At 37.7% G+C, this 24,569-nt stretch overlaps 1 protein-coding gene across 1 annotated transcript in view; it reads left to right on the forward strand.

Annotated features, from left to right (window-relative positions):
- The window catches only part of DIP2B (DIP2 acetate--CoA ligase B (putative)), a 223,562-nt gene that overhangs the window by 144,447 nt on the left and 54,546 nt on the right, over positions 1 to 24,569 (forward strand). Inside the window, exons 5-16 of the mRNA XM_090273151.1 lie at positions 2,930 to 3,142; positions 6,088 to 6,243; positions 6,626 to 6,745; positions 12,163 to 12,360; positions 13,864 to 13,955; positions 15,943 to 16,053; positions 17,347 to 17,470; positions 18,079 to 18,188; positions 20,621 to 20,723; positions 21,565 to 21,629; positions 23,810 to 23,903; positions 24,375 to 24,494. Of these exons, the coding sequence (XP_090129277.1) occupies positions 2,930 to 3,142; positions 6,088 to 6,243; positions 6,626 to 6,745; positions 12,163 to 12,360; positions 13,864 to 13,955; positions 15,943 to 16,053; positions 17,347 to 17,470; positions 18,079 to 18,188; positions 20,621 to 20,723; positions 21,565 to 21,629; positions 23,810 to 23,903; positions 24,375 to 24,494 (1,506 nt within the window). The remainder of the gene's footprint in view (positions 1 to 2,929; positions 3,143 to 6,087; positions 6,244 to 6,625; positions 6,746 to 12,162; positions 12,361 to 13,863; positions 13,956 to 15,942; positions 16,054 to 17,346; positions 17,471 to 18,078; positions 18,189 to 20,620; positions 20,724 to 21,564; positions 21,630 to 23,809; positions 23,904 to 24,374; positions 24,495 to 24,569) is intronic.

The raw sequence follows: 24,569 nt of genomic DNA on the forward strand, positions 1-24,569 counted from the left end.
CCCAATTTTCTACTAATCCATTGTAATTTTCTTTGTTACAATTAAATAAATGTATAAATATTTAAGGGAGCTTGTTTTTATATTTAAAAAGATACAGTCCCAAAGAAATGCTTATATTTTGTGTAATCTTAGCACATGATCAGCTTTAAGCTATGCCTGGCCAGTTTTATGTCTTTGAGGTGACACAGGGTGGGTTATTAGGGGAGGAGAAGGGGAGTTAATGTTTATTGCCTACCTGCTGTGTGCTGGCGCTGCTGGGGCTGATTTCTGGACCCTGTCTCGTTTCATGGTCTCCCACTGCCGTTAGCAGAAAGGCCAGTTTCCTTAGCATGTCTTCCATGGCCCTTAGCAACCCAGTGCTGTCCACTTGCCCAGCCTCATCTTTCATCACTGCCAATTTCGCATCCTGTGCTTCACTAGCCTTTCTTTCAGATCTACGAATGTACCTTGTTTTCTGTCCCTTCCCAGCTTCCTCACAGGCTGTTTTCTCTACTGACTCCTCTCTCCCCACCTTTATGCTCCTCATAACTCATTTCTACCTAACTTTCTAGCCTGGGTTTCGGGCTAACTTCTTTGGGTGCCTGCCCTGAGCTCCTACTCTAAAAAGACTATGTTCTTGCGCGCCATTTTCTTCCTATCAAACCAGTGTAGTGCTTAGTTGTTTTTGTTGAATGGTTGGACAGCCAGCCTTCTCAGATGGATAACTTTATCCCCAGGTCAAAAGCTAGTAAGGGGTGGACTCCAGAGATCAAATAGAAGACATGCACCAAAGCCATGTTTTTCCACTACACTAAGCCAGGCCGCCTACAGTTGTGGTCACTAAACCGTCTGAGGAGGACTGGCAGGCAAATGAGGTAATTAGATTGAAACAATACACCTAATTACATAATTGATTCAATATAGAAACTTAATGAAGCTAGTGTTCCATAAACCAAATCATGAAAATACTGCTTTTACTACCTTTTGAAAATTGGTTTATTCTGAGTTTAGACTTACACAGATTAAATAAATGGTTCAATAAAGACAGCTTACAAATCTAGTTGAGTTTATGGGATCCAGTGCCGGTCGTACCTCAGTACTCGTCGGCTTCAGAACTTATCAACCCTGTTCTCGTCTCATTTTGACAAGAAAAAAAAATGTTTCAGCACTCAGCTCTTGCTCAGAACTCATCATGAGTTCCAGAATGAATTAACGAGTACTAAGGTACCAGTGTACTTTATTCATAGAGTCAGATTCATCTGTCCTATCACCCACCCCCGTTCCTTAGCATGTTTGCAAAGATAGAAATCTCTGTATCCCAAGGAACAGCTGAAATATTAGAATAATTTCTGGAAATTATGCAAAACACTTTCCTTAAAATGTTACAGATGGTCTTTATATTTTTATTTAATCACTCTCCTTTTGCATTGTAGATCTCTTTCCCCTTTAAAGAACCTTATTGCTTTATCCCTTTGGGGTCTGGTCACTATCTGCCTCTCCAGTCTTTATCTATTGCCCTTTACCCTCACAGTTTTTGCTCCATTTACATAGAAGTATTTGAAATCCCCAACTACAATTGGTGCCCCTGGAGTGAAACCCTTGGCTTACCTTGTTTGTTAGCATTTGTTGTATTCCTTGTGGAACAATCTGGGATTGTGTGTCCCCTGTATTTGACTGTAAGCCTTTTTAGGGCCCTTCCTGTCTCATAAGAACTCCTACATCTCAATCCCTGGAACCTGACATAGTTCCTGACATATATTAGTTATGTAGGACATTGTAAAAAATTTCTTTAAAAGTCAGTCTTGGGCCTCATACCTCCTTCAATATGAGATAACAATTTGGAGGGAGTCCAGAGCAGGAAGCAAGGATAAACTTCCTTGCTCAGGACCTGCAAAATTTGACTTCTAGATTAAATTAGTCTTTTGTAGTTCAAATTTCTATTAATGGGTATTTACAGCATTACGGACTTAGAGTTTCACCTGAGTTATAGGAAAGTATTCTGCAGGACTAACCACAGAATGTTTAATTTTTTAAAAATGAATGAAATTCAATCCACAGGCCATAAATTATTACCTCCAAAATCATTTAAAAGGGTTTGTCTCACATCAGACCAAATGCCCCTTAACTTGTATGCCTCATCAACTTAGAGCCCGGGAATAAACCCCTGACGTCGGCTTCCCTTGGCTATCCTATATTTGGTTGAATTTTCTTTCTCTCTTTTTTTTCAGCATGCTTTTTGAATTTAGGCCTTATTTTCCTGAAGTCAGAATCAGGCTAAATACAGACATCAGTGATTTTCTCACAATGCTTCTCTGAGAATTAAGAAGAGAAGTACAGATCAGTGCCCTCTCCTGTCATGTTTGGAAAGCTTACCTGTGCCAAGTGACCAGCTGTCTTTTTCACTAAAACCATGAATGCTCCAGGCTAAGCATTGTTTCTTACTCCACAGAAGTTCCCCAGCCTCTCACTGACACTTAAGTTGTTGCTAATAAAAATAAGCTTTTATATCTCCCTATCAAGATTATTTCCTTTTCAGTAAACACTAATTAATAAATACTTTTCAGAATCAGTATAGCAGCCTATCACAAGATTCTCTAAGAGACTGAGGACAGTGTATAAGCACTTCAGAATTATTTGAATGTAAGTAAGATAAGCAAAGACACTTATTGATTAAACTCAGAACAGAAAAACAGTAAATGAAGTTTAAATGTTCTAAAAGGGTTTTTTTAAAAAACTTTAAATTAGCTATAGATTTAGACTGTTTTATTTTTGCAGGCTTTGGTCTATTGACCTTTCCTTGTGATTCTGGAGAAGCTTGACATACTAGTTTACCTCAAAAATGTGAATGTTTTGCTGGTGTCAAAATTGAATGTGTGATCAATGACCAAGGAAGTGAAAGGTCTCTGTTCTAGGCAGGATCGAGAACAACTTTTTTTCTAATTCCACACAGACACGTCTTCAGCCTCCGAGGATGAGGGCTCTCTGAGACGCCAAGCTGCGCTCTCTGCTGCCTTACAACAGAGCTTACAGAATGCTGAGTCCTGGATCAACCGTTCAATTCAGGGATCGTCCACTTCTTCATCTGCATCTTCTACGCTGTCCCATGGAGAGGTCAAAGGAACCAGTGGGTCTCTAGCTGATGTATTTGCCAATACTCGAATAGGTAGGAGCTGGGTCTACCCAAGAAGCTCAAATAATGTTCTATTTGGCTCCCAGTATCCAGGAAAGAGTTTATGATTTTTATCAGGTTTTTCAGAGTGGCCTGAAAAGTAGAATTAGAAAGAACATGACAGTTAATGAGGCAAAGAATGACACACCAGCAATACATTTGGGGTGATAGATACCACCTGCGTTTTGGTGCATGGTATTGCCCACCTGAAGCCATAGCTATTTCCATAAGCAATACTCAAGTTGCAAGATATAACACCAGTCTAGCGAGGGTTTATCCCTGTTGAAGAACATTCTACCTGTTCAAAGGTGTTAAAATATTAACATCTTAGATTTTTTCCCCGGGATTGTTGTCTACATTCTCTCTCAAAAAAGAAAAAAATAAACTTGAGCAAATTCTGTCCTAAAACAATTTCATGAGGCCGTTTTGTCTTTCGCACGAAGACTGGATTTGTTGTCCTTGCCGCTGTGTGATTGCTGCAACTAGTGTGCAGCCCGAGGGTGTTGGGACTCTGTGCGCTGCACCGTGCTGGCACCTGTATGGTACATATGTAGCTTTTGCTTGGCTGGCTCTGCTTTATGTTTTTTTGTGTGTGTTTTTTAAGAGGTTGTGGCACTTGCAGATAAGGATATAGCTTAGATCTCTGCTTTTGCTTAATTGGTTGATATAAGCACTGAGTGATGTATATGAACATCATGTCATGTGTCTGTTATACTTTTCCTATTTTTCTTGGCAATCAGTTGCATTTTGTTGTCTTAATTCTCATATCTGTGACCTTTTAATTTTATTTATTTTTTTCAAACTCTTAAGAGAACATTTATTTAGAAAGTTACAGAGGCTTTTAAAAGAAAAGGCCCTTGGAGCTTAGGAGAGAGAAAAGTAAATGTAATGGGCCTGGGGGAAAGAAGAAAGGGAGGGTAAAGATGCAGTTGTGCTCTTGGGAGGGAGAGCATGCCTATCTTTATTTTATTAATTGAAAAGGAAAACTTGGAAAAATTATAATTCAAGCCAGTAATTTTTAAAGAATATCACTGCCTTGAGGGTATGATTGCCCACCTTTAAAGGCCAAGTGCAAATAGCAATGATTTGTCCTGCACTCTTAACTCTGCCCCGTAACTCACTGAACCTCCTAAAGCAGCTACAGGTGAGCATTCTCACCACCTCTTCTATTTGGGAGTGTTGGCAACAGAGCCATAGTTAGGTCAGGCTTTATTTTCACACTGATCTAAAAGAGAACAATTTCACTTGTTAAAAAGATTGTCCTGATACCCAGTGAAATTTACCCGAATTTTTGTTTACAAGATGATTTTGTCTGATCTTATATTCTTCTATTTCTTCTTCTGTTCTGTGGTGATAAAGGTATTTGTTCAGGTACTCCCAGAAACCATTTTATTCAACGTTATTGTCTTTTAGATGTTTGTTTTAAAAGAAATAATTCATGTTTCTAATAGAATAATGTGAAAATACAGATAAAAAATAAAATAATCTATAAACCCACTTTCCATGAGTAACACTTCAGTGTTATCATTTTATTTTGTATCCTTTAGATGTTATTTGCATATCAATATGTAGGTTTTATTTTTATAAAAATGAAATTGTACTAAACATAACATTCATAATCTGCTTTCCTTAGCAGTGTTTATCACAATATCATTAATATATTGTAGAATTATACTATTGTTTTTTATGGTTTCAAAATATGCCACTGTATGGCCATGTCCTGGTTTATTTAGCCATTCCTCAACTTTGGACATTTAAGTATTACCCATTTGTTTGCTATTATGAAGACTGCTGGGATGAGCATTCTTGAGCACAGCTTTGTGCATTTGCCTCATTATTTCCTTAGGATGTATTCCTATAAGAGGAATTTCTAGGTCAAATAAAAATGTCTCTTTTTAATGCTTTGTTACTACAGTATCCTACAGAAGGGATATACTGCAATATACTTGTGGTAGTACTATATTTATTATTTGTTTAGTTAGTACTATATTTAAAACTTTAAAAATTATTGAACTAGTAATTACAGACTTTTGGGACATAGAGATCTTACTTCCAAATTGATTTTAGAAGTGATTTATATTATGGTTTTTTCCCTCTTTTATAGTTTTGAGTGGTTTTTTATTATTCTTGTGAATTGTATATTTTATTTCTAGTTTTCTTTTCATACTTTTCCAGATGTATTCTTCTAAGGTTTTTTTGTAACACTCCCCTATTAAATGGCTCTCTTCCAACTATGTCATTCATTTTCTCTATATTAAGAATCCCTCAATTTATATCACTCAGTTTCTTTATATGAAGAATTCCTACATGAAGCAGAATACAGTAACACTAATCATGCTTAGAGCAAGGGAAGAACCTTGTCTGTGAAGTAGATCCAAGTTACCTATAGGTCATTGTATAAAAATTAGAAGTAGACTTATCTGGTTTTCTTCATCTGAAAACTTGAGTGATCTGACCCATCCCCAAGATATTATTCCTGTCTTCAACAGAAAAAGAAATATTATAGATAAACCAACATAAACATGAAGAAATGCTCAACAGACTAGACTATTAGTAGCTATATGATCATACTTGGCTTCATTTTGAAGTCACTTGCAAATTTTATTTTATTATGATTATTTTTATATGACTGGTTTTCTACCAGTCTTTCTATGTAGAAAAGAATGTTTTTGAGAAACATTTAGTGATATAGGATTTAATCTTGCTAAGGCTACTTTGAGTTTTTAAAAATAATTTTAGAAAGTGTATAAGCCCTGGCTTAACCTCTTGCTCTTTCATTATATCTTGCTAGTAGAATTAGATTTGAAAGGTGGTTTTACAAGCATTCATGCCTTATTTACATAGTTTTCTTGTTAAAAAGAAAAAGAAAAAAACATTAAAAATTCTTATTTTTACTGCTAATGTAACATAATTCTAAATTTTGTTTTCTCCCCTCTTAGAGAATTTCTCTGCTCCCCCTGACGTCACTACAACTACCTCTTCTTCATCATCATCTTCCTCAATTCGCCCAGCAAATATTGACCTGCCCCCCTCGGGGATAGTTAAAGGCATGCACAAAGGATCCAACAGGTCCAGCCTTATGGATACAGCTGATGGTAGGGAGTTCTTTTTGGTAGAAATCCAGTAACACACACGCCATCTTGAACGCCCTCTTTCAGCAGCCTGCTCTGTGGCAGCACTGACAGTTGTTCAGACTTAGTCTGTACTTTCAGAAGATACTATGAACAAAAAGCTTAGAATGGAGAAAGAAAAGAATGCTATGAAAGGGAGAGTAGATGAAATCTTTAAGCACCGTATTTGTTCTCTATTGTCAAAACTTATGGATATATTTGTACTTATTTGTCTCAGTTGAAATAGGATGAGACTGTGGGCAAAGGCCAAACATCATTAGAAATAAAAGTTCCTAAGAGAACTGATAAACTAAAATATCCCTAAAATCAATCAATTAATCTTAACTTACTGTTTTTTCCCTTATAGGTGTTCCTGTCAATAGCAGAGTATCCACAAAAATCCAACAGCTTCTCAACACTCTGAAACGACCCAAAAGGCCTCCCTTAAAAGAATTTTTTGTGGATGACTCTGAAGAAATTGTGGAAGGTAGTAGTAACAGTACCAAGAACACACATTCCGTAAACAAACAATTCTTAAGTAATTACTACATGTCAGGTACTATAGTACTTAAGGATGAGCAAGACACCATTTTTGGTTGAAAAAGTTCATAGTTCTCAGCTCTTTTTCCATAAGGATCATTTATATTTTAGATCTCAGATGAAAAATAAGGAGGGGAAGGGAGAGAAAAGCAAAGAGGTAACTATGGAGTATTGAACTATCCTTGAAAATATGCCCTTTGAAATTTGGAACTTTCCCAAATACATAATTTTAAAAATTTTTTATATTTGGCATTATCCTAGAATATTGAAGTCATATGCAACCTCAAAAGCTTGTCCAGTCTTTATTGATATAACTTAGACCTTTTCTTAAATCAGCCAGTCAACACATATATATGTCTGCTTTCTCTAAGATAATGTGGTAGATGGTGAAAAAGTTCATTAAAATACAGTTACTTCCTTCCTCCTTCATGTTGTTTATAATTTAGACTGGTACAGAAATATGTACATGTGAAAACTGAGTTTAGCCAGTAAATATGTATCAACTAATATAGTCAGTTGAAGAGGGACAAAATAATTTCCATCTGTGTGGTTAGGGAAGGCTTCATAGAGGAAGTGGTAAGAGTGGTTTATTCATTCAGTAATTTAAAAAAGGTATGGATGAAATCTTATGATTTCTAGGAAAGATTGGGAGGGGAATAACATGGGGGCATAAATGAAACCATTTGATAATTATTAAAGCCAGGTAACAAATAGATCTACCTAACAAAAACTTTTGTCAAAACTAAGCCTTGGTAGCTTTGTACTCCATTTTTCCATGCAGAGACTAATAGTAGCTTTAATCACATCAGGTCTGTTCTATCTAGGCACATAAGTCTAGATCCAGTCTTAGTCCACTTTATGCAGCAGGAAGCAGCTGTCCATCTGACGCATGAAGTTAAGATGAATTTTTGTTTCTTTAGGAGATACTTAACTCATTGAGTTAGGGGGATCTTTCTCAATGTGCTGATGTTCAAGGTGCTCATGCCAGTAATAGCCTCACCAGTCTTTTTAACTCTGTATATTGACCAGGCAAATTATGATCAACGTTTAATAGGAATCATACTGGAGCAATTTTCATTGGCAGAATAGAGCTACCTAACAGCTTGTCACTAATTATAAATAGGCAACAGTTCCTTATTTGAATAAGATTACCTTTGGGAAATAGATAGCATATATATTTTTGGAAGTCTGAAAGAGTGTGCCCCAAGGTCTGTGCTGAGGTCTAGTGGATAGCAATAATCTATAGACCTTTATACCAGAAGACTGTGCCTATCATATATACAGTCTGTCTGCAAAACCAAAACCATTTATTTAAAATCACCCATATTCATTTATTGTGGGGTTTGTTTGTTTTTTTCCCCACTTAATCTGGTTTAGGGTACCCTGGCTGGTTTGGCTCAGTGGATTGAGCGTCGGCCTGCGAGCTAAGTGTCGCTGGTTCGATCTTCCAGTCAGGGCACATCAGAGAAGGAAAACTCTGACTCCAAAAACCTCCGCTGCCTTGCGGCATACCTCTTCAGGGGAAAGGCTAAGGGAGTAAACCCCGACAGAAAATCCGGAGCCGGAGTCCCGAAGGCGGTTTGACGTTGTAGTCAACACCGGCAACTCCTGCGGCGCACCTGAAGCCAAGCTGTATTGACTCTGTCTTTCCCTTGGACCCTTCAGCTGCGAAGAGAGGGGGGGTCTGCTGCATGGGCAACAGCAGACCGTCCATATCACCCTGCCCAGGCTCTGTAGCTTCAGCTTCACTGGAGAGGACACTCCAGCGTCATCGCAAGATGTCGATTCAACATGGGAGGAGACAGATAACCGTGTCACTCCCTAGTCGGACTGCACAACCATTCTCGGCGGTGCAGATAGACTCTTAAGAAGCTACACCATCGTCTCTCGAGACGGATGGCTGCCGATAATCTGGTTTAGGGTCTGGAAATATACCAAGCAGGGCAGCCGAGATATTATTTATCTAGGGCAGTGATTTAGGAAGGGAAACTATTTCATTAGTTTTTATATCAGTAGAAAAATGAATCAAGACATTTCAGGGAGCTTCTCAAATCTGTCATTAAATTGAGTTATAAAATACAATTTATTTTATATTTCAATTGCCCATTTAATTAATACTTGTTGCTCATTCTGTCCATTGTCCCTTCTATGCTGCTTCTCTCACCTCCCATTCACCTGGCCAATTCTTACCCTTCCTTTAAGACTCCTCTCAGGCATTACCTCCTCCAGGTGGTGGACCCCACCTTGTTAAGCTGGGTGATGTGGCCCTCTTGTGCCTCCCCTCTTTATACATATCTCTATCATGACCTGCTCATGTTTACTTAGGGGTGAGTGTGTGTGTGTGTCCATAGTACTCTAGCTATTCCTAGAGAGCATAGACTCTTATTTCTTGTACCTAGCATTATTAGAAAGAATAAATGTTTGTCAGAGAATGACATACTTGTATGCAGTACTTATTTTCTCACTGTTTACCACATTCCGTGTACATAATTGGCACTCTGTAAATACTTGACATTTTTGTTCCACGTGTAAATTATCTTTCCTGTTGTGAAATGTAGGGTTTTTGCTTTTTAATATTTGAATAATACTTGATTATTGCAGAAAAATTAAGAGGACTTTAATTTTTTCTTTTTTTTTTTTAAGTATATTTTATTGATTATGCTGTTACAGTTGTCCCAATTTCTTTTCCCTTTGCTCTCCTCCACCCAGCACCCCCCTTCCCTCCAGCAATCCCACTCCTCTTAGTTCATGTCCGTGGGTCGTGCATATAAGTTCTTTGGCTTCACTCTTCCCTATATTATTCTTAACTTCCCCCTCTCTATTTTGTACCTACCAATTATGCTTCTTAGTCCCTGTACCATTTCCCCATTTCTCCCTCTTCCCCCTCCCAGCTGATAACCCTCCAAATGATCCCCATACCTATGATTCTGTTCCTATTCTGGTTGTTTGCTTAGTTTGTTTTTGTTTTTATTTTTTTAGGTTCTGTTGTTGATAGTTCTGAGTTTGTTTTCATTTTAATGTTCATAGTTTTGATCCCCTTTTTCTTAAGGAAGTTCCTTTAACATTTCATATAATAATGGCTTGGTGATAATGAACTCCTTAAGCTTTACCTTGTCTGGGAAGCACTTAATCTGCCTTTCCATTCTAAATGATAGCTTTGCCGGATAGAATAAACTTGGTTGTAGATCCTTGGTTTTCATCACATTGAATACTTCTTGCCAGTCCCTTCTTCCTGCACAATTTCTTTTGAGAAATCAGTTGATGGTCTTATAGGCACCCCTTTGTAGGTAACTCTCTGCCTTTCTCTTGCTGCTTTTAAGATTCTCTCTTTCTCTTTAACCTTTGGCATTTTAATTATGATGTGTCTTGGTGTGGTCCTCTTTGGGTCTAGCTTGTTTGGGAGTCTCTGTGTTTCCTGTACTTGTATGTCTATTTCCCTCAGCAGATTTGGGAAGTTTTCCTTCATTATTTTTTCATATAAGCTTTCAATTTTTTGCTCTTCCTCTTCTCCTTCTGGCACCCCTATGATTCAGGTATTGGCACATTTAAAGTTGTCCCAGAGGTTCCTAAGTCTCTCCTTGTTTTTTTTCAGTTCTTGTTTCCTCATTCTGCACTGGTTGACTGTTTATTTCTTCCTTATGTTCCAAATGATTGATTTGAACCCCAGTTTCCTTCCCTTCACCACTGGTTTTGTGTGGATTTTCTTTTGTTTTACTTAGGTTAGCCTTCACTTCTTCCCTTCTGCATTTGCTGTACTCAAGCATATCTGTCAAGTCTGAGCATCTTTATCACAGTGTTTTGAACCCTGCGTCTCTTAGATCGACTATCTCCTTGTCACTTAGTTCTCCCACTGGAACCTTGTTCTGTTCCCTACTTTCAGGCCATACTTCTCTTGTCTCCTCATCTTGATAGGCCCCTGTGTGTGTTTGCCTCTGTGTCGCTCCTGTTACATTGTAAGGGACGGAGCCCTAGGTATTCGTCAGTAGGGGTGACTTGTTTCATCATGTTGTGGTGCTGTATGTGGGGGAGGGGTCTGAGAGGGAACAATGCCACTTGCTCAGCCCTGGCCCCTTTTCCAGGCACTTCTCCCACTTCCTCTATGGGACTCGCATCTCTCTAGTTGTTGCCCTGGTTGGGGTTCCCAGAGTGGGTGGGTCTGGGGATGTTCTAGGTCTGTGGCGGCCTTCCAAACAAACAGACTCTGCTGAGAAACCAACAGTTTCTTCCTCCGCCTCAACCCCCACAGTCAGAAGCAATGTGGCTTTTTTTACCCCCGGCACTGGAACCGTGAGCTGCGCAGTCTGGTCTGGTGCAGGGAGCGCTCCCCAGGAGTCCCTCCCAGCTTTTATAATGCGTGACTGCGCTTTCTGCCCACCGGCCACAGCTGCTGTCACTGACACACCATGTCAAGAGGACTTTAATTTTTTCTATGTGAAAGAATATGAAATATTATTTACTGCCTTTTTCTGGAACGATTATGTTCATAATCTAGAGCTTTTTTATGCACCCCAAATTCAGTTCAATTTAATCAAAATTGATTGAGCAGCCATTTTGTATTAGGCACTATAGGCAATAAGAGGAATAAGAACCATGCCATCACTCAAAAGCTTAGGGGGGAGAAAAATGTGTACAATAAGAGAAGCCCTTGAAGGTCCTCAGTGCTGTAACAAGATGGACTACCACCTAGTGTGGGAGCACTGAGGCGGGAGCGGCCAGAGATGGCTTCCCAGCGAATGTGCCAACTGAGTTGCATCCTGAGGGGGATGAATATGAGTTCACTAGGAGGCAAAGGGATTGGCCATATGCACAGGGTACAGACACATGGAAGGGAGCATTCGTGCCCATTAGTGGTTTAAGTCTAATTCTGACCCTGTGGTATAACTGTTACCATTCCCATTTTACAGATGAGGAAAAATAAGACTCTGGTAACTCAGTTTGCCTAAGGTTTCCTGACTCACAGTTCAATGCTTTTTCACTGAACATAACCTGATGAAATAGAAGTTGGCTTTCTATTGGACACAAATTAAAGATTTAAAAACAAGGTTACTAAAAAGTATGAAATTGCTAAAAGAAAATTTATGCTTTGTGCCTTTTATATTTTCAGTGATTTGCTTTGTCAGGGTCAGAATTTGCTTGTTGCATAAAATATATTAAATATTTTACAGTTATGTAGGAAAATGAATTAAGACCCAGTTTGTGGATTACCACTTCTAACAACGTCCTTTCTTTTCTCAGAGTGAAGACAAAGGGAAACATATTTGGGATTAGTGACCTAAGTTGGGTTGGTCAGTATTTGTCCTTACATCAGACCTTATTTTCATCGCCAACTGGCATGTTTTTTGTTTGTTTGTTTGTTTGTTTCAGTACCTCAGCCAGACCCCAACCAGCCCAAGCCTGAGGGACGGCAGATGACCCCTGTGAAGGGTGAGCCTTTAGGAGTCATCTGTAACTGGCCTCCTGCTCTTGAGTCTGCCCTGCAGCGCTGGGGCACCACTCAAGCAAAGTGCCCCTGTCTGACTGCGCTGGATGTAACAGGGAAACCGGTTTATACTCTCACATACGGTGAGTTTACGAGATTCTTCTTCCTTCCTTTTCTCTTAATAATTCTTCAGATTATTATGGGTGGTGTTTTTAGCTTGATATTTAGCAGTTGCTGGCCACTGTGTTTCAGAGGTCTTTTATTTTCATAGGATCCTAAGATTTAAGCACAACTATTGCCAAATATTTTCACTTGCTAACATGACATTTGCCAGCCAGCTTATATTTAAAAGAGCACAAAGAAGAAAGAGATTTTGTATATCCACTGGTGTTTTAACATTAGGAGAGGATTTTAGGAAGACCTTTGGGCAGGATTAATGGCAAAAACCATATAGTTTTATCCAAAAATTGAAATTGATTACTTTTTAGATCTTTGTCATTTATTTCGTCCTGCCTCTTCCTTATAATAGGCACATAATTTTAATATCAACAAAAAAAATCAATGCTTTTCCATTTAATTTTGTATCCTAGCTAAAGTTTTAATTTTTCTTTTGCAAATAACTTTTTAAAGTAACTTATTTTTCTTTTATAAATTCTTAAAAAATAACTTTTACTTTTATTTAAGGAACAAGAGGAATGGATTTACCCTGGGCTGTGAGATTTTGTACTAGTTTATTCAGATTCCTTTTTCCATTCACAAGTGGAACACATTGTCTGTAGACCTAAATATGAAATAATTTTAGAGGAAAAATAGTTTTTATGTAAAGAATTGTACAAATTGACATGAGTTTAAACCTTAGATGCCCCTCTGAGTGTGTTCTATGTAACATTAACATATCTGTTGAAAATAACACGATTTCTCGTACTTGTTTCATAATCTAAAATATGAATTTCTAGGAATGGTTGAAGGGAGGCAGCATGAACAGAGTAAGAATAGGTTTTCTACCCCACAAATAGTTTTAGCATTCATTTCAGAAGTTGTGTATTAATTTCATCCATATAACCCTTAAAGAAAGCTGGCTACATCCTTGCATGTTTATTTAACATCTTTGAGTATATCTACATTTCACATAGCTAATTTCCATTTTATTGTCTGTTTTTACCGGAATACAATGGTATGGAATGCTTCATTATTTGAGTAACACTTTTGCTTTGCAGTTACTTCAAGTATCTAATACCATATATGTAAATGGTTCTTCAGAAAAACCTTAAAATGATGTCGTCTTCTGATTTTCAATCTTGTGATGAACAGTTATTTCCTTCCCTTTAAATGTGATCAGCTCACATCAAACTATTTCTAAAGATATTTAGATTACTTCAGAAAAGAATTTGAAAAATTATCCAAACCAAAATGAACCTCTGGTAATGTTTTCTTTTTGTTTGGAGGCAGGACTGGCTTTCCATAACCTAGGGTGAATATAAAAGCTTTTTTTTGTGGGAGAGGGTCTGTCTTTTGGGGGGCAGTGCTTGTCTGATGCATCGTTTTGAAGTAGCCACTGTCTTATTAAATGTGCTTAGGAACTGAATGCCCTTTTGCTGAGGTAGGCCAATGGTTTGCTACATGACTGTTTTCTTTTCTTTTTCCAGGAAAGTTGTGGAGTAGAAGTTTAAAGTTGGCTTACACACTGCTTAATAAACTGGGGACCAAAAATGAACCTGTATTAAAACCTGGAGACAGGGTAATTGGATTTTTGGTTTTAGGGAGGTGATGTTTTACTGATTTCTAACATGTGCATTGTGGATTTTTAATATACAACAGTACAATTTATATAACTTTAGTTCTTAGGCAATGAAAATGGTTTGGTCCCAACCCACGTTGGTCCAATACCAGGTACTAATTCTTGCATTCAGCAATTGAAGGAAATTCACATGCCCCTTTCCGTAGCTGCTTAGTCAGTAAACTCTTGATATGCTAAAAGGAGTGAAACCTAAGTCTTTCTGGAAGTAAATATTTCAATATTCAGGCAACAAAAATAGCAATAAAGTTTACTTTGATTTTTTTAACTTTGGAAAATGTCCCATAGAATTTTTTAAAACATTTTTTGTGGTTTTATGTAGAAAGGGAGGGAGATTCACACTACTTGTAAGAAGAAAGAAATTAACATGATTTAATTTTATCTTTAAATGGAGGTGACATTAATTTTTTTTTTTTTAATTTTTGAAGGGTTTTTTTTTTCCCTAACTTTATTTTATTTTATTTTTTGTTGATTTTATAGGGAGAAAGGAAAGGGGACAGAGAGAGACAAAGAGATACAGAGAAACAGAGACATCAATTTGTTTTTCCACTCATTTATGCATTTTGTTGGTTGGTTCCTGTGTTTGCCCTGACTGGGGATTGAATCCAAAACTTTGGCATATCGGGACGGTGCTCTAACAAACTGAGCTACCTGGCTAGGGCTCCTATTGATAACTTTCTACCATCCTATGATTACTTCCTACCATCAAATATTACTTTTCATTAGAAATTTGTAGAATGAAACACCAACTATACAACAGACTTGCTTTTAGGAGGCTCACGATTACAGAATCCCTTAAACTAGCCATTTAAAAATATTTTTGCATTGTGGCAAAGGACACCTAAAGAATGGCTTCAACTTGCAAATGTGGCCCATGAGTGTTTCCTAGTCTTCACTGAACTCCAGGAAAGTACTTTTTGTCTTCCTAGCAACATGGACATTTGTGTGCAGGAAGAAAATGGGTTGTTTAAATGTCTTGTGGAGATTGTGTTTTTTTAGAACTCTCAAAGGTTCAGAATTGAATTTATCAAAAAATAAATAATATAAAATAATGAGATTTTAAAAATAAGAAAAAAAAAAAGAATTGAATTTATCTTGGGAGTGAGTTTAGAGAATTTGAAAGCAAAAGAAGGGAAAGCAAGAGCCCAGTGACATAATTAAGTTTCTAATGTTAATTTATAAATCTCCAAGCCAAGTAACTAAACCCTACAATGATAGTGCTTTGAGTAGATCAGGAAGAATCAGTTGTCCCTATGGTGTATTGCAGGTAAGGTCACAGGTTTGAACATACAGAAGTTTTACTGTTTATCTTTTGTAAGTGAATCAACTTTCTATCAATAATGGTTTCTGCCAGCTTTGCTTACACCTATTACCAAATGCCTTTCAAGCTAGAATACTTGCATTGTTGATTCAGTAAGGATTAATGCAATGAATTTGATAAAGAGTAAGAAATCTTAGGCTGGCCCAAAGGTGGTAACTGAGTCACTCAACACTTGTAGGCTCTCTTTGAGAGATGTAAGGCTTATTCTTTAATATGTTGCTCTATCTAGAGAGATCTGTTACATTTATTTTATTGCTTTAGCCCTGCACCAAAGTAAATTGCCTTAAGTTTCACAGGTAATTAGCTTATTACTTAAGATGAGGTGTTTCCTGCTAAATCACTAATCGAATTAAGTGAAAAATGCTTAGGATGATGGTGAATTGCATTATAGTACCCAAAATGTGTCTCCTATAATCTTAGGAAAGACAAGAGATGTTTTTAGATTTGTGCATCCTTCTCAATAACTTAATTTTCTTTAGGTTATTAAATACTTTGATTTGTTGTGTTCATGATAGGTGTTTTATATATAAATGTATGTCTTACAGAGTGACATTGAAAGTGTTCGTCTGTTTTTATTTCTCTGTTATTAACTGTCATTATGCATTTTAGGTAGCCCTGGTTTACCCCAACAATGACCCCGTCATGTTTATGGTGGCTTTTTATGGATGTCTCCTGGCAGAAGTAATTCCAGTGCCTATAGAGGTACCTCTTACCAGAAAGGTAACATTGCTAAATTTAAGAAGAATGTGGCCTGTTTTGACATGGGTTCTTGCATCGACTGACTTGGTCACAACATTAGAAATGTGCTGCTTTATTAAGCACTCAGCCTCACTTTCTAAAAACATGAAAGCTGTAGAAAAATTATTTACTAATGTTTATAACTTTCATGCAAATAACATGTTTTCAAAGATAAAATATTTATACTACTATCACTTAAAAATCATGGAGGCATACTTGACTTTTCAATTACCATTTATAATTGCTTCAGGGACTCTAGATAATCCACATTTGCAATAGGTAAGACCTTTTGTAAAGGGATCTGGTTTACCTGTATCGTCCAGTGTAGGATTTCCAGTAAGTCCAGGGTGATGCAGTGCTGGTGTGTTACCATTTTGGAGTACAGGATTATACTTTGATAACACATCAGCCTTATTACAGTGATGTGTATGTAGCAAATTTTCAAGTTTAACTGAATGATTTCTCCATGAGCTGTTTGACCTTAATTTTTTTATGCTGTTTATTATTGAGAGTTGATGGAAAAAACAAATGTGGTGGAGGCTGTGGATTTACAAGAAAAAAGTTTTCTTAAAGGAATGAAAAACAAATTGCTAACATCTCTGAAACTCTGGTTGATGGGATGTAGTATCTTCAGATTGTTCTGGAAATCATAGGGTTGGTTGTTCTTTTATTAGGTCGACTGTTTGTTTGGCTTCATGATGATGCTTTTAAGATGTGCCGATTTAATGGAACTCTTTAGACTCGTATCTCTTGTTGTTTTCTCTGCTGTTGTGAGATTCATATCTACCTCTTTTAAAATATAATAATGAGTATATGGATTTGGGTATAACCATTCATTCACTTTCATTGTAAATTTGGACATTTGGTGTTCGTTTACATTGTTTATTTTATTCTGACCTGACTTGCTTTGCTTTTGGATTTGAGGTTGTGGCTAGGTCAAGACAACTTAACCATGCTAGCATTTGTTTTATTTGCTTGAATTCAGTTAAAAAGAGGATCATTGTTGATGTTTGAGTAAAGCGGTCACATTTGGCTAGTAGAATTCATCATTAGCAATGTCAGATTAATAAAATATTTTATTTGCCCTTAGGAAATCATTATATGGTAGAAATTATTTGGAAGAACATATTGTCACTAGATTCTGACAGTTGCCAGTTATCAGTGTGGTTCCATGAATGTTATCACGCAAGTGCCAGAGCATTACTAAGTGTGAGATTTGGAGCATGGATGTGCTCACGTTCACTCCCCTACTGTGCTTGTTATCTTTCTCCATAGGATGCTGGAGGGCAGCAGATTGGCTTCTTGCTAGGAAGCTGTGGTATTGCCTTAGCTCTTACCAGTGAGGTTTGTCTAAAGGGGATGCCAAAAACACAGAATGGAGAGATTGTACAGTTTAAAGGTTAGTAATATTTGCATCTGATTTATCAGTTAAAATTTAAAGTTGAGTGCTTTAATTAGTGTTTTAATTTAATAATAGCTAAGTACTTAAAATATGTTTTCTTATTCTCACAATCTTATGAAGTAGGTACCATTATTATCCCCATTTTACAGGTGAGGAAACTGAGACACAGAGAGGTTAAGTAACTTGCCCAAAGTCACAGCTAATAAATGGCAGAGCAGCGATTTGAACCCAAATCTGTCTGATTCCACAGCCCACACCCTTAACCTTTATGCTGATGGTTGGAAAAAGCTACCACTCTGTTCATTAAAGCTAAATGCTACATGTAGAGACAGAGGATAGACCACTAACCTCAGTGGACTTCCACTGCCAAATGGACCTCCCATTTGTTGAGGTAATGTCAAGGTCTGGAATTAGCATGTGGAACAATTGTATTTTTTAAGAAGGTATAAATGTCTAGTGCTTTATCACTGAAAACTATACTATTTATCACTAAATATTTTACTGATTATAAAATGGCCTTGATTTGGTCTCTTGATGTTTAAAATGGCCAGTTCGATGTCAATTCCTTCCCCATGGCTTCCATTTTTATTTTGGGTTTGATTTAGGTTGGCCCCGGCTCAAATGGGTTGTAACAGATTCCAAGTACCTTTCAAAGCCTCCTAAAGACTGGCAGCCCCACATCTCACCTGCTGGCAGTGAACCAGCATACATTGAGGTAAGTCCTGCGACTGGAACATACCTTCTGGCTTTTTCTTTGGCTTTGGGTGGTATCTTACAAAATTTAAAACCAACTTTTGTAATTTTAATGTTAGAAGTTTCCTCTAGTTTGTTAGATTTCTGTCTTTTGGCCTGTGAAATTGTCTTGTAGTGGCTTTCTATTCTAGTTATTTTTAACGTAAACATTTAAGAAAAAAACTTGGAGGGGTACAAAGGTTTAAGAAATGATTCACAGGCAGAGAAACTGACCCAGTTATTTTTCTGCTGCTTGGAGTACAGGTGGTGGGGTGCAAGAGATTGGAGAAATGAGGAGGTGAAATAGCTGTCCTTAAAGAGAACAGATTTAACAGATAAACAATAAAGAGCAGGAAGAAACAAATGATATTGAAGATTAGTGTAGCAACTTGACTGATTGATATGATTCAGTTGAGGGATTAAGCCCTACTGCATACCCGACACCAGGCTAAGCGCTTTAAATGCATTATTTCAATCAACCCTGTCAAGTCCTCTCAGTGGGAGTTAGTATTAAACCTGCTTTATACATAAGGAGACTAAGACTTAAACAGTCTTGAGTTACCAGCCAAAAATGGCAGAGCTGGGCCTCAGTCTCACATCTATTTCACACTGAAAGCTATGCCCTTGACTATTTTTTTCATCCTGCTCAAGACATACTAGTAAATGCTCACCAACTGTTTGCTAAATTAATGAATAAACAAACAAATAATTTTTAAAAAAAGGTTTAGGGAAAAAATCCACCCAACCTTGAGCGCTGTGGTAATAACTTCGGCTATAAAAGGGAAGAGTGGCTTTGAGAGATGATGTGGTAATGTTGGATACAAGGAGGGTTGTTTTTAAAGGCAGAAGAGATCTGAGTATATTTAAATGACAAGACAAGTAAGCAGGTGATTAAAATACCAGATTTGGTGATCAATTCCTAATCCCTATTATCTCTCAGTGATTAAATGGTTCATCACTCCGTCCTCTCAGTTCTCCTGCCTCACTGACCACTGCTTTCCCATCTTCTTCACCGGTTCTTCCTAACAAGTGAGGGGTTCTGCTTAGCTCTCTGGCCTCAGGCACAACTACTACCCTCTACATTTCTAGGCTTCTGCTCTTCTGAACTAATCTGCAGTTTTCACTTGGGACCCTCTTGTTAACCACAGTACATTGCTGTGAGTTTAAATTATCCTGTGGGTAATAGAGAGCTATTAAAAGGTTGTCAGTCACAAAGTGATAAGAATAAATGTGTTGTTAAAAGATTTATGTGGTTTGCTTGTATTAAGAAGGGAAACAGGGAGACCAGCTTTTACAGTTATTTGGGTGAGCTCAAGCTTGTGGTGATGGGGATAGAGAAATGTGGATGTGTCCATAGTTGAGAGGCAGTAAGGAAGTAGAAGTGGCAGGACTTAGTGACTGACTCTGGACAGGAAGGAGGCAAGAAAGACTCAGGTTTCTGACTTGGGCACCTGGGTAAATAGATGGTGGGATCCTTTACTAAGAAAATGTAACAAGAGGAGTTTTTGTGGGTGAGGGGTAGGGTGAAAAATACAGTGTTAGACCCACAGAGTCATAGGATTTGGGCTATTCAAGGAGAGCAATTGGCTCAAAGGGTCTGGATCTCTGGAGAGAGGCCTGGGTTGGAAATAGAGAATTGGGAGTCATCAGGAGTATGGTACCCTGTTTGAATACAGTGAAATGAGAAGAGAAAGGAGAGGAAAACTTGCAGGGAATGCCAGCATTTAAGGGATAGTCAGAGAAAATGGAGTGGAGAGAGCGAGAGAATATGGATAAGAGAGAAGTATCATCACAAATGCCAAGGAAGAAGGTGCCAGGAAGGGAAATGTGAAGTGTTATAGAAAGTTCTGATAAAATAAAGTATATGTTATGTCCTTTTGATTTAATAATCAAAAAGTTGCTGATCTTGGTTAAAAAAAAAAAAAGCAACTTAAATGGAGTATTGATGTAAAAGCAAAGTATAGTTGATTGATTTGCAGGAGTGAATAGGCCATTTCTAGGTCTCCCCCTCCCAGACTGGGAGTTTCTGACACAGACGGCAGCTTTCGCACCTTTACCTCTGCAGGGCTGTGCTTGCCCTGTATTTGATACTGTTTCTGATAATACAGCTCAAGTCGCTTGTTTGTTTTACCTTCTCTAGCAGCCACTTCACACTGATGACTAATGAAACTTTAAAGAATTTTTCACGCATTCTTTTGTTGAGTTTTGTCATTCCACAATCCTATCTTTGGGTGATTGGAGTTTGAGGTCCAAGGGTACAGGCTCGTATATTCATCCAAAGTATATTAAATTCAGCTCATTATCATGGCTTTATCTTTCTGTTTTAGGACTCTAATTTTGTCATTTGAAATAATCCATTTTATTGTGTTTCTTATGTTTTTTTTTTTTGTGTGTGTGTGTGTGTGTTTTTTCTAGTATAAAACAAGCAAAGAAGGGAGTGTAATGGGAGTTACAGTGTCCCGCCTTGCAATGTTGTCTCACTGCCAAGCTCTGTCCCAGGCCTGCAATTATTCTGAAGGTCAGACTGCATCCCATGACTGCCTTCATTGTGAGCTTCAGATGTGTGTGACTACAAGCAGAGTGCTCGATGACTGGATTCCGGTTAATGACCAAATTCAGGGGGAAATGGTTTTGGTTTTTGTTTTTTCCCCAGAGTAAAATGTTTTAAGACACATCCTTGGCTTGCTTTTGCTTTCTTCTTTTTTCACAAATATGCTGCAATTTAAAGGAACTAAAATACTGGGCAAACCAAATATGTAAAGTATGATTTCTAGAGTGCAGAAATAGAAAACTAATTAAAACCATGTGTTTATTCTTAGCTGCAGAATGTCAGGTAGCTCCATCTTCCCATGTATATAGAGCTGCCACCAGCTGTATCTTTGGAGTTAGAATCAAAGTAATTCAGCTACCAAAAAGCACAAATCAAAACACAAAAACATAGGAGGCTTAGAAGTATATGTGTGTGTGTGTGTGTGTGTGTGTGTGTGTGTGTGTGTGGAGCTATAATATGTAGATCTATATACCAACGTTTTTTTCTATAGGAATTATAATTTTTGTGTGTTTGTGAAACTTCCAAAGTTCCTTATATAATTGGGAAAAAAGTATTAACTCCTAGAAGATAGAATCTGAGTCGTAAGGAGTTTGGAACTCATTGTCTCTTCTATGACCGTGTCACTCTGATCAGTCCCCCCGCCAATTTGAGGGGATCTGCAAGTAATCAAAAGACTCGGAGAGCTTTTAGTGATCTCTTTAAAGGTACCAGATCAGCTGTTTAATAGAGGCAAGTAACGTGATTTTGCTACTTAACACTAAAGACGTTTTCCTTATCTCCCCCTCCCCCCCCATTTTTTCTCTTTTAGGAGAGACAGTAGTAAATGTTTTAGACTTTAAGAAGGATGCTGGGCTGTGGCATGGCATGTTTGCGGTAAGCTATTTGGAATTAAGGCCTTTAGTGTAAATCTTCAGATTCAGGCCAGTGTGCATGCTGCATAACCAGAGCTCCACTCTGTGCTTGTTTGAAATTTAAGTCCCCAAAAGATCAATAATAATTTCCAGAAGAATTTTATTTTATAATAAAAATGGTAATTTTTTAAAAAGGAGAATGTAATTTTATTTTCTTTATTGTGTGGTTGGACATACTCCTCACATAATAGTGTATGGGAAAATTTAAGATCTATAATTCTTAAAACATCTGCTATGATGGTTCAAAGCCTAAAAGATTCTACAAATGACTATTTATTTATGATTTTAAAAAGTATGTTTGAGAGTAATCTCATCTCCTTCTGAAGAAAGGATTACATAAATATATTTAGAACTTGACAACTGTGGGTAATAATATCTAACTTTTCCATTGGACAAAATGTACTGAATGACTGCACGATACAATTAAAGAATAGAGTAGTAGCGTAGATCGGGCTGATTTCCATAATCAAGGAACAGGCAACGTGCTGGAGAGTTAGAGAAAGGTTGAGTTCCTCCCAGCTCTAGCATCAAGACCCTATTTATGCAAGAGGTGGCAGTTGAGCTGCACTTTGAAAAATAGATAATGCCCTGGCTCAGTTGATTGGAGCATTATCTGGTGCACCAAAAGGTTGCAGGTTTGATTCTTGGTTATGGCACATACCTAGGTTATGGGTTCGATCCCTGGTCAGGGTGTATAGAGGAGGCAACCAAATGATGTTTCTCTCTCTCTTTCTCTCTCTCTCTCAAAAAAAGTTGCATACGATTGAGGCATATAGAGATTTTTGTGTTGCAGGTAGAGAGGGGACATTTCAAGCAGGAAAAGCTACCATATGCAGCTTGGTGTTTGGGAGGGGAGAGAAAAGAAGTACAGGATCCTAGAGTTGAAGAGGACTTTGAGAGTATCTTGTTGAACTTCCTTACACATTGCAGGAATCTGAGAAAGAGTAGACAATGAAACATGGAGAAGGAGGAGGATCCCTGTTCATTCACGTTCCCCAAAATTAGTAAGAGCCTATTCCTTGAGTGTACATACTTCATAGCTCCTTTCTGAAGCCCTCCCCACTTTGTTTTTTTATCAGAGGTTAAAAAAAAAACAACCTCATAAGGTGTTAGAGGGACAAGTGCAAAGAATTAGTTATAAACACCATTCTTTCCCTGAAATCCAAAAGTTTGTCACTATACCTAGGAACTTGGAGGAGGGAGGAAGAAGATAATAATGGTATCTTGATTTCTCTGGGCCACTTAGGTGGTAAGAAAAATAATCAGCCTAAATACCAAGACTTAGTTATTCTGCCAGTCTGGGTCTCTTTGGGGACAGGAGGTCCTGAGTACAGTCATTCGTTTGAGTGGCAGGAGACACCAGATCGCATGACCCTGTCAACTCACTCAGCTTTAACTCTTCAAAATACCCAACAAGTCAGGGCAGTACCTCCTATAAGTAACACGGAAACTCTGATTTCTTGTTTTATAATACCTAGCCCTTTGTGCTGCGTGAGGAGCATGAGCATGATGAAAGACTGAGTGGGCTGGAGGGCAGACTGGCAGTGTCTGTTAAATTGAAGAAACAGATATCCTATGACTCAGTAGTGCCAGTTCTGTATTTACCCTAGAGAAACACTTGTACACATACCCAGGGAAGTGTAACTATGTCCCTTGAAACATTGTTTGTAGTAGCAAAAAATTGTCAATAATAGGGAAATGCCTGAATAAATTGTGGTGTAGTCATGCTATGGAATGTATGCAGCAGTTCAGAAAGAATTGTGTAGAGCTCATACTGATATACACAGATTTATCTCTAAAGGAGTTTAAATGAAAAAGTACATTGCAGATATATGTGTAGTATGACGTCTTCCATGTTAACAATACTTTGTTTCCATGGGGACAAATATATTTGTAAATACATAGAAAAAGGCCTGGAAGGCTGTATCATAGTGGTAATCTCTGAGGAGGAGAGGAAGGGACCAGGTTTAAGGGTAGATAGCAATGGAGACTTCATTCTTATAGTTAATATTTTAAATTTTTTTCAAAGAGCATGTATTTGAATATTTATTACATGTATGATTAAAATCGTTAACAAAATATCAGACTGGTTTTATAAATATATCCAGTATTGATTAGTTTTTATCTTTCTTTGCTTTTCAGAATATAATGAATAAGATGCATACAATTAGTGTGCCCTACTCTGTTATGAAGACCTGCCCTCTCTCTTGGGTCCAAAGAGTGCATGCCCACAAAGGTAGTTACACATAGCACCTAAGCTTTAAGTATGTGACTGTTTGAACTAAGATTCCAGGGATTTTCAAATTGCCCTTCTAAAGACATAGTTCTGTGCCTTGGTGGCTTGACAAATCTTAGAGTTCAGTTGCTAAAGTTAGGTGTATTGTCAGTTTCATCTCGCATGGCATCCTTTCTTAGAAATTGAGATGAATTTGCTTGAAATTGAGCCCTGAATCAGATTTATTGAGTGCTTCGATATGCAAAGCTTCCTTAGACCTGTGTCTTCAGGTCACAGTGAGCAAAACAGTGTGTGTTCAGTTGACTGCTGCTGCCTTGGACACCTGGCATAATTTCTTTGAAACCTTTTTTACTTTCTCTAAGTGAAAATCATGATCCCTAAAATAAGTAAAAGTTTTTGTTATAGTATATTAAATATCTACCAAATTTAGCATGTATGTGTGTGTTAACTTTATTCCTTTTGAAATTGTAGCCAAGGTAGCTTTAGTAAAATGTCGAGACTTGCACTGGGCTATGATGGCACACCGGGACCAAAGAGATGTGAGCTTGAGTTCTCTCCGGATGTTAATTGTGACTGATGGAGCTAATCCCTGTGAGTACTTCTAGAGTGTGGGTCTGGGACTGTTCTTTCCTTAACATTTGTAATGTGATATAGTTCCCATACCAC

Source organism: Furipterus horrens, unplaced genomic scaffold (genome assembly GCF_987537825.1).
Source record: "Furipterus horrens unplaced genomic scaffold, mFurHor1.1.pri manual_scaffold_4, whole genome shotgun sequence".
NCBI lineage: Eukaryota > Metazoa > Chordata > Mammalia > Chiroptera > Furipteridae > Furipterus > Furipterus horrens.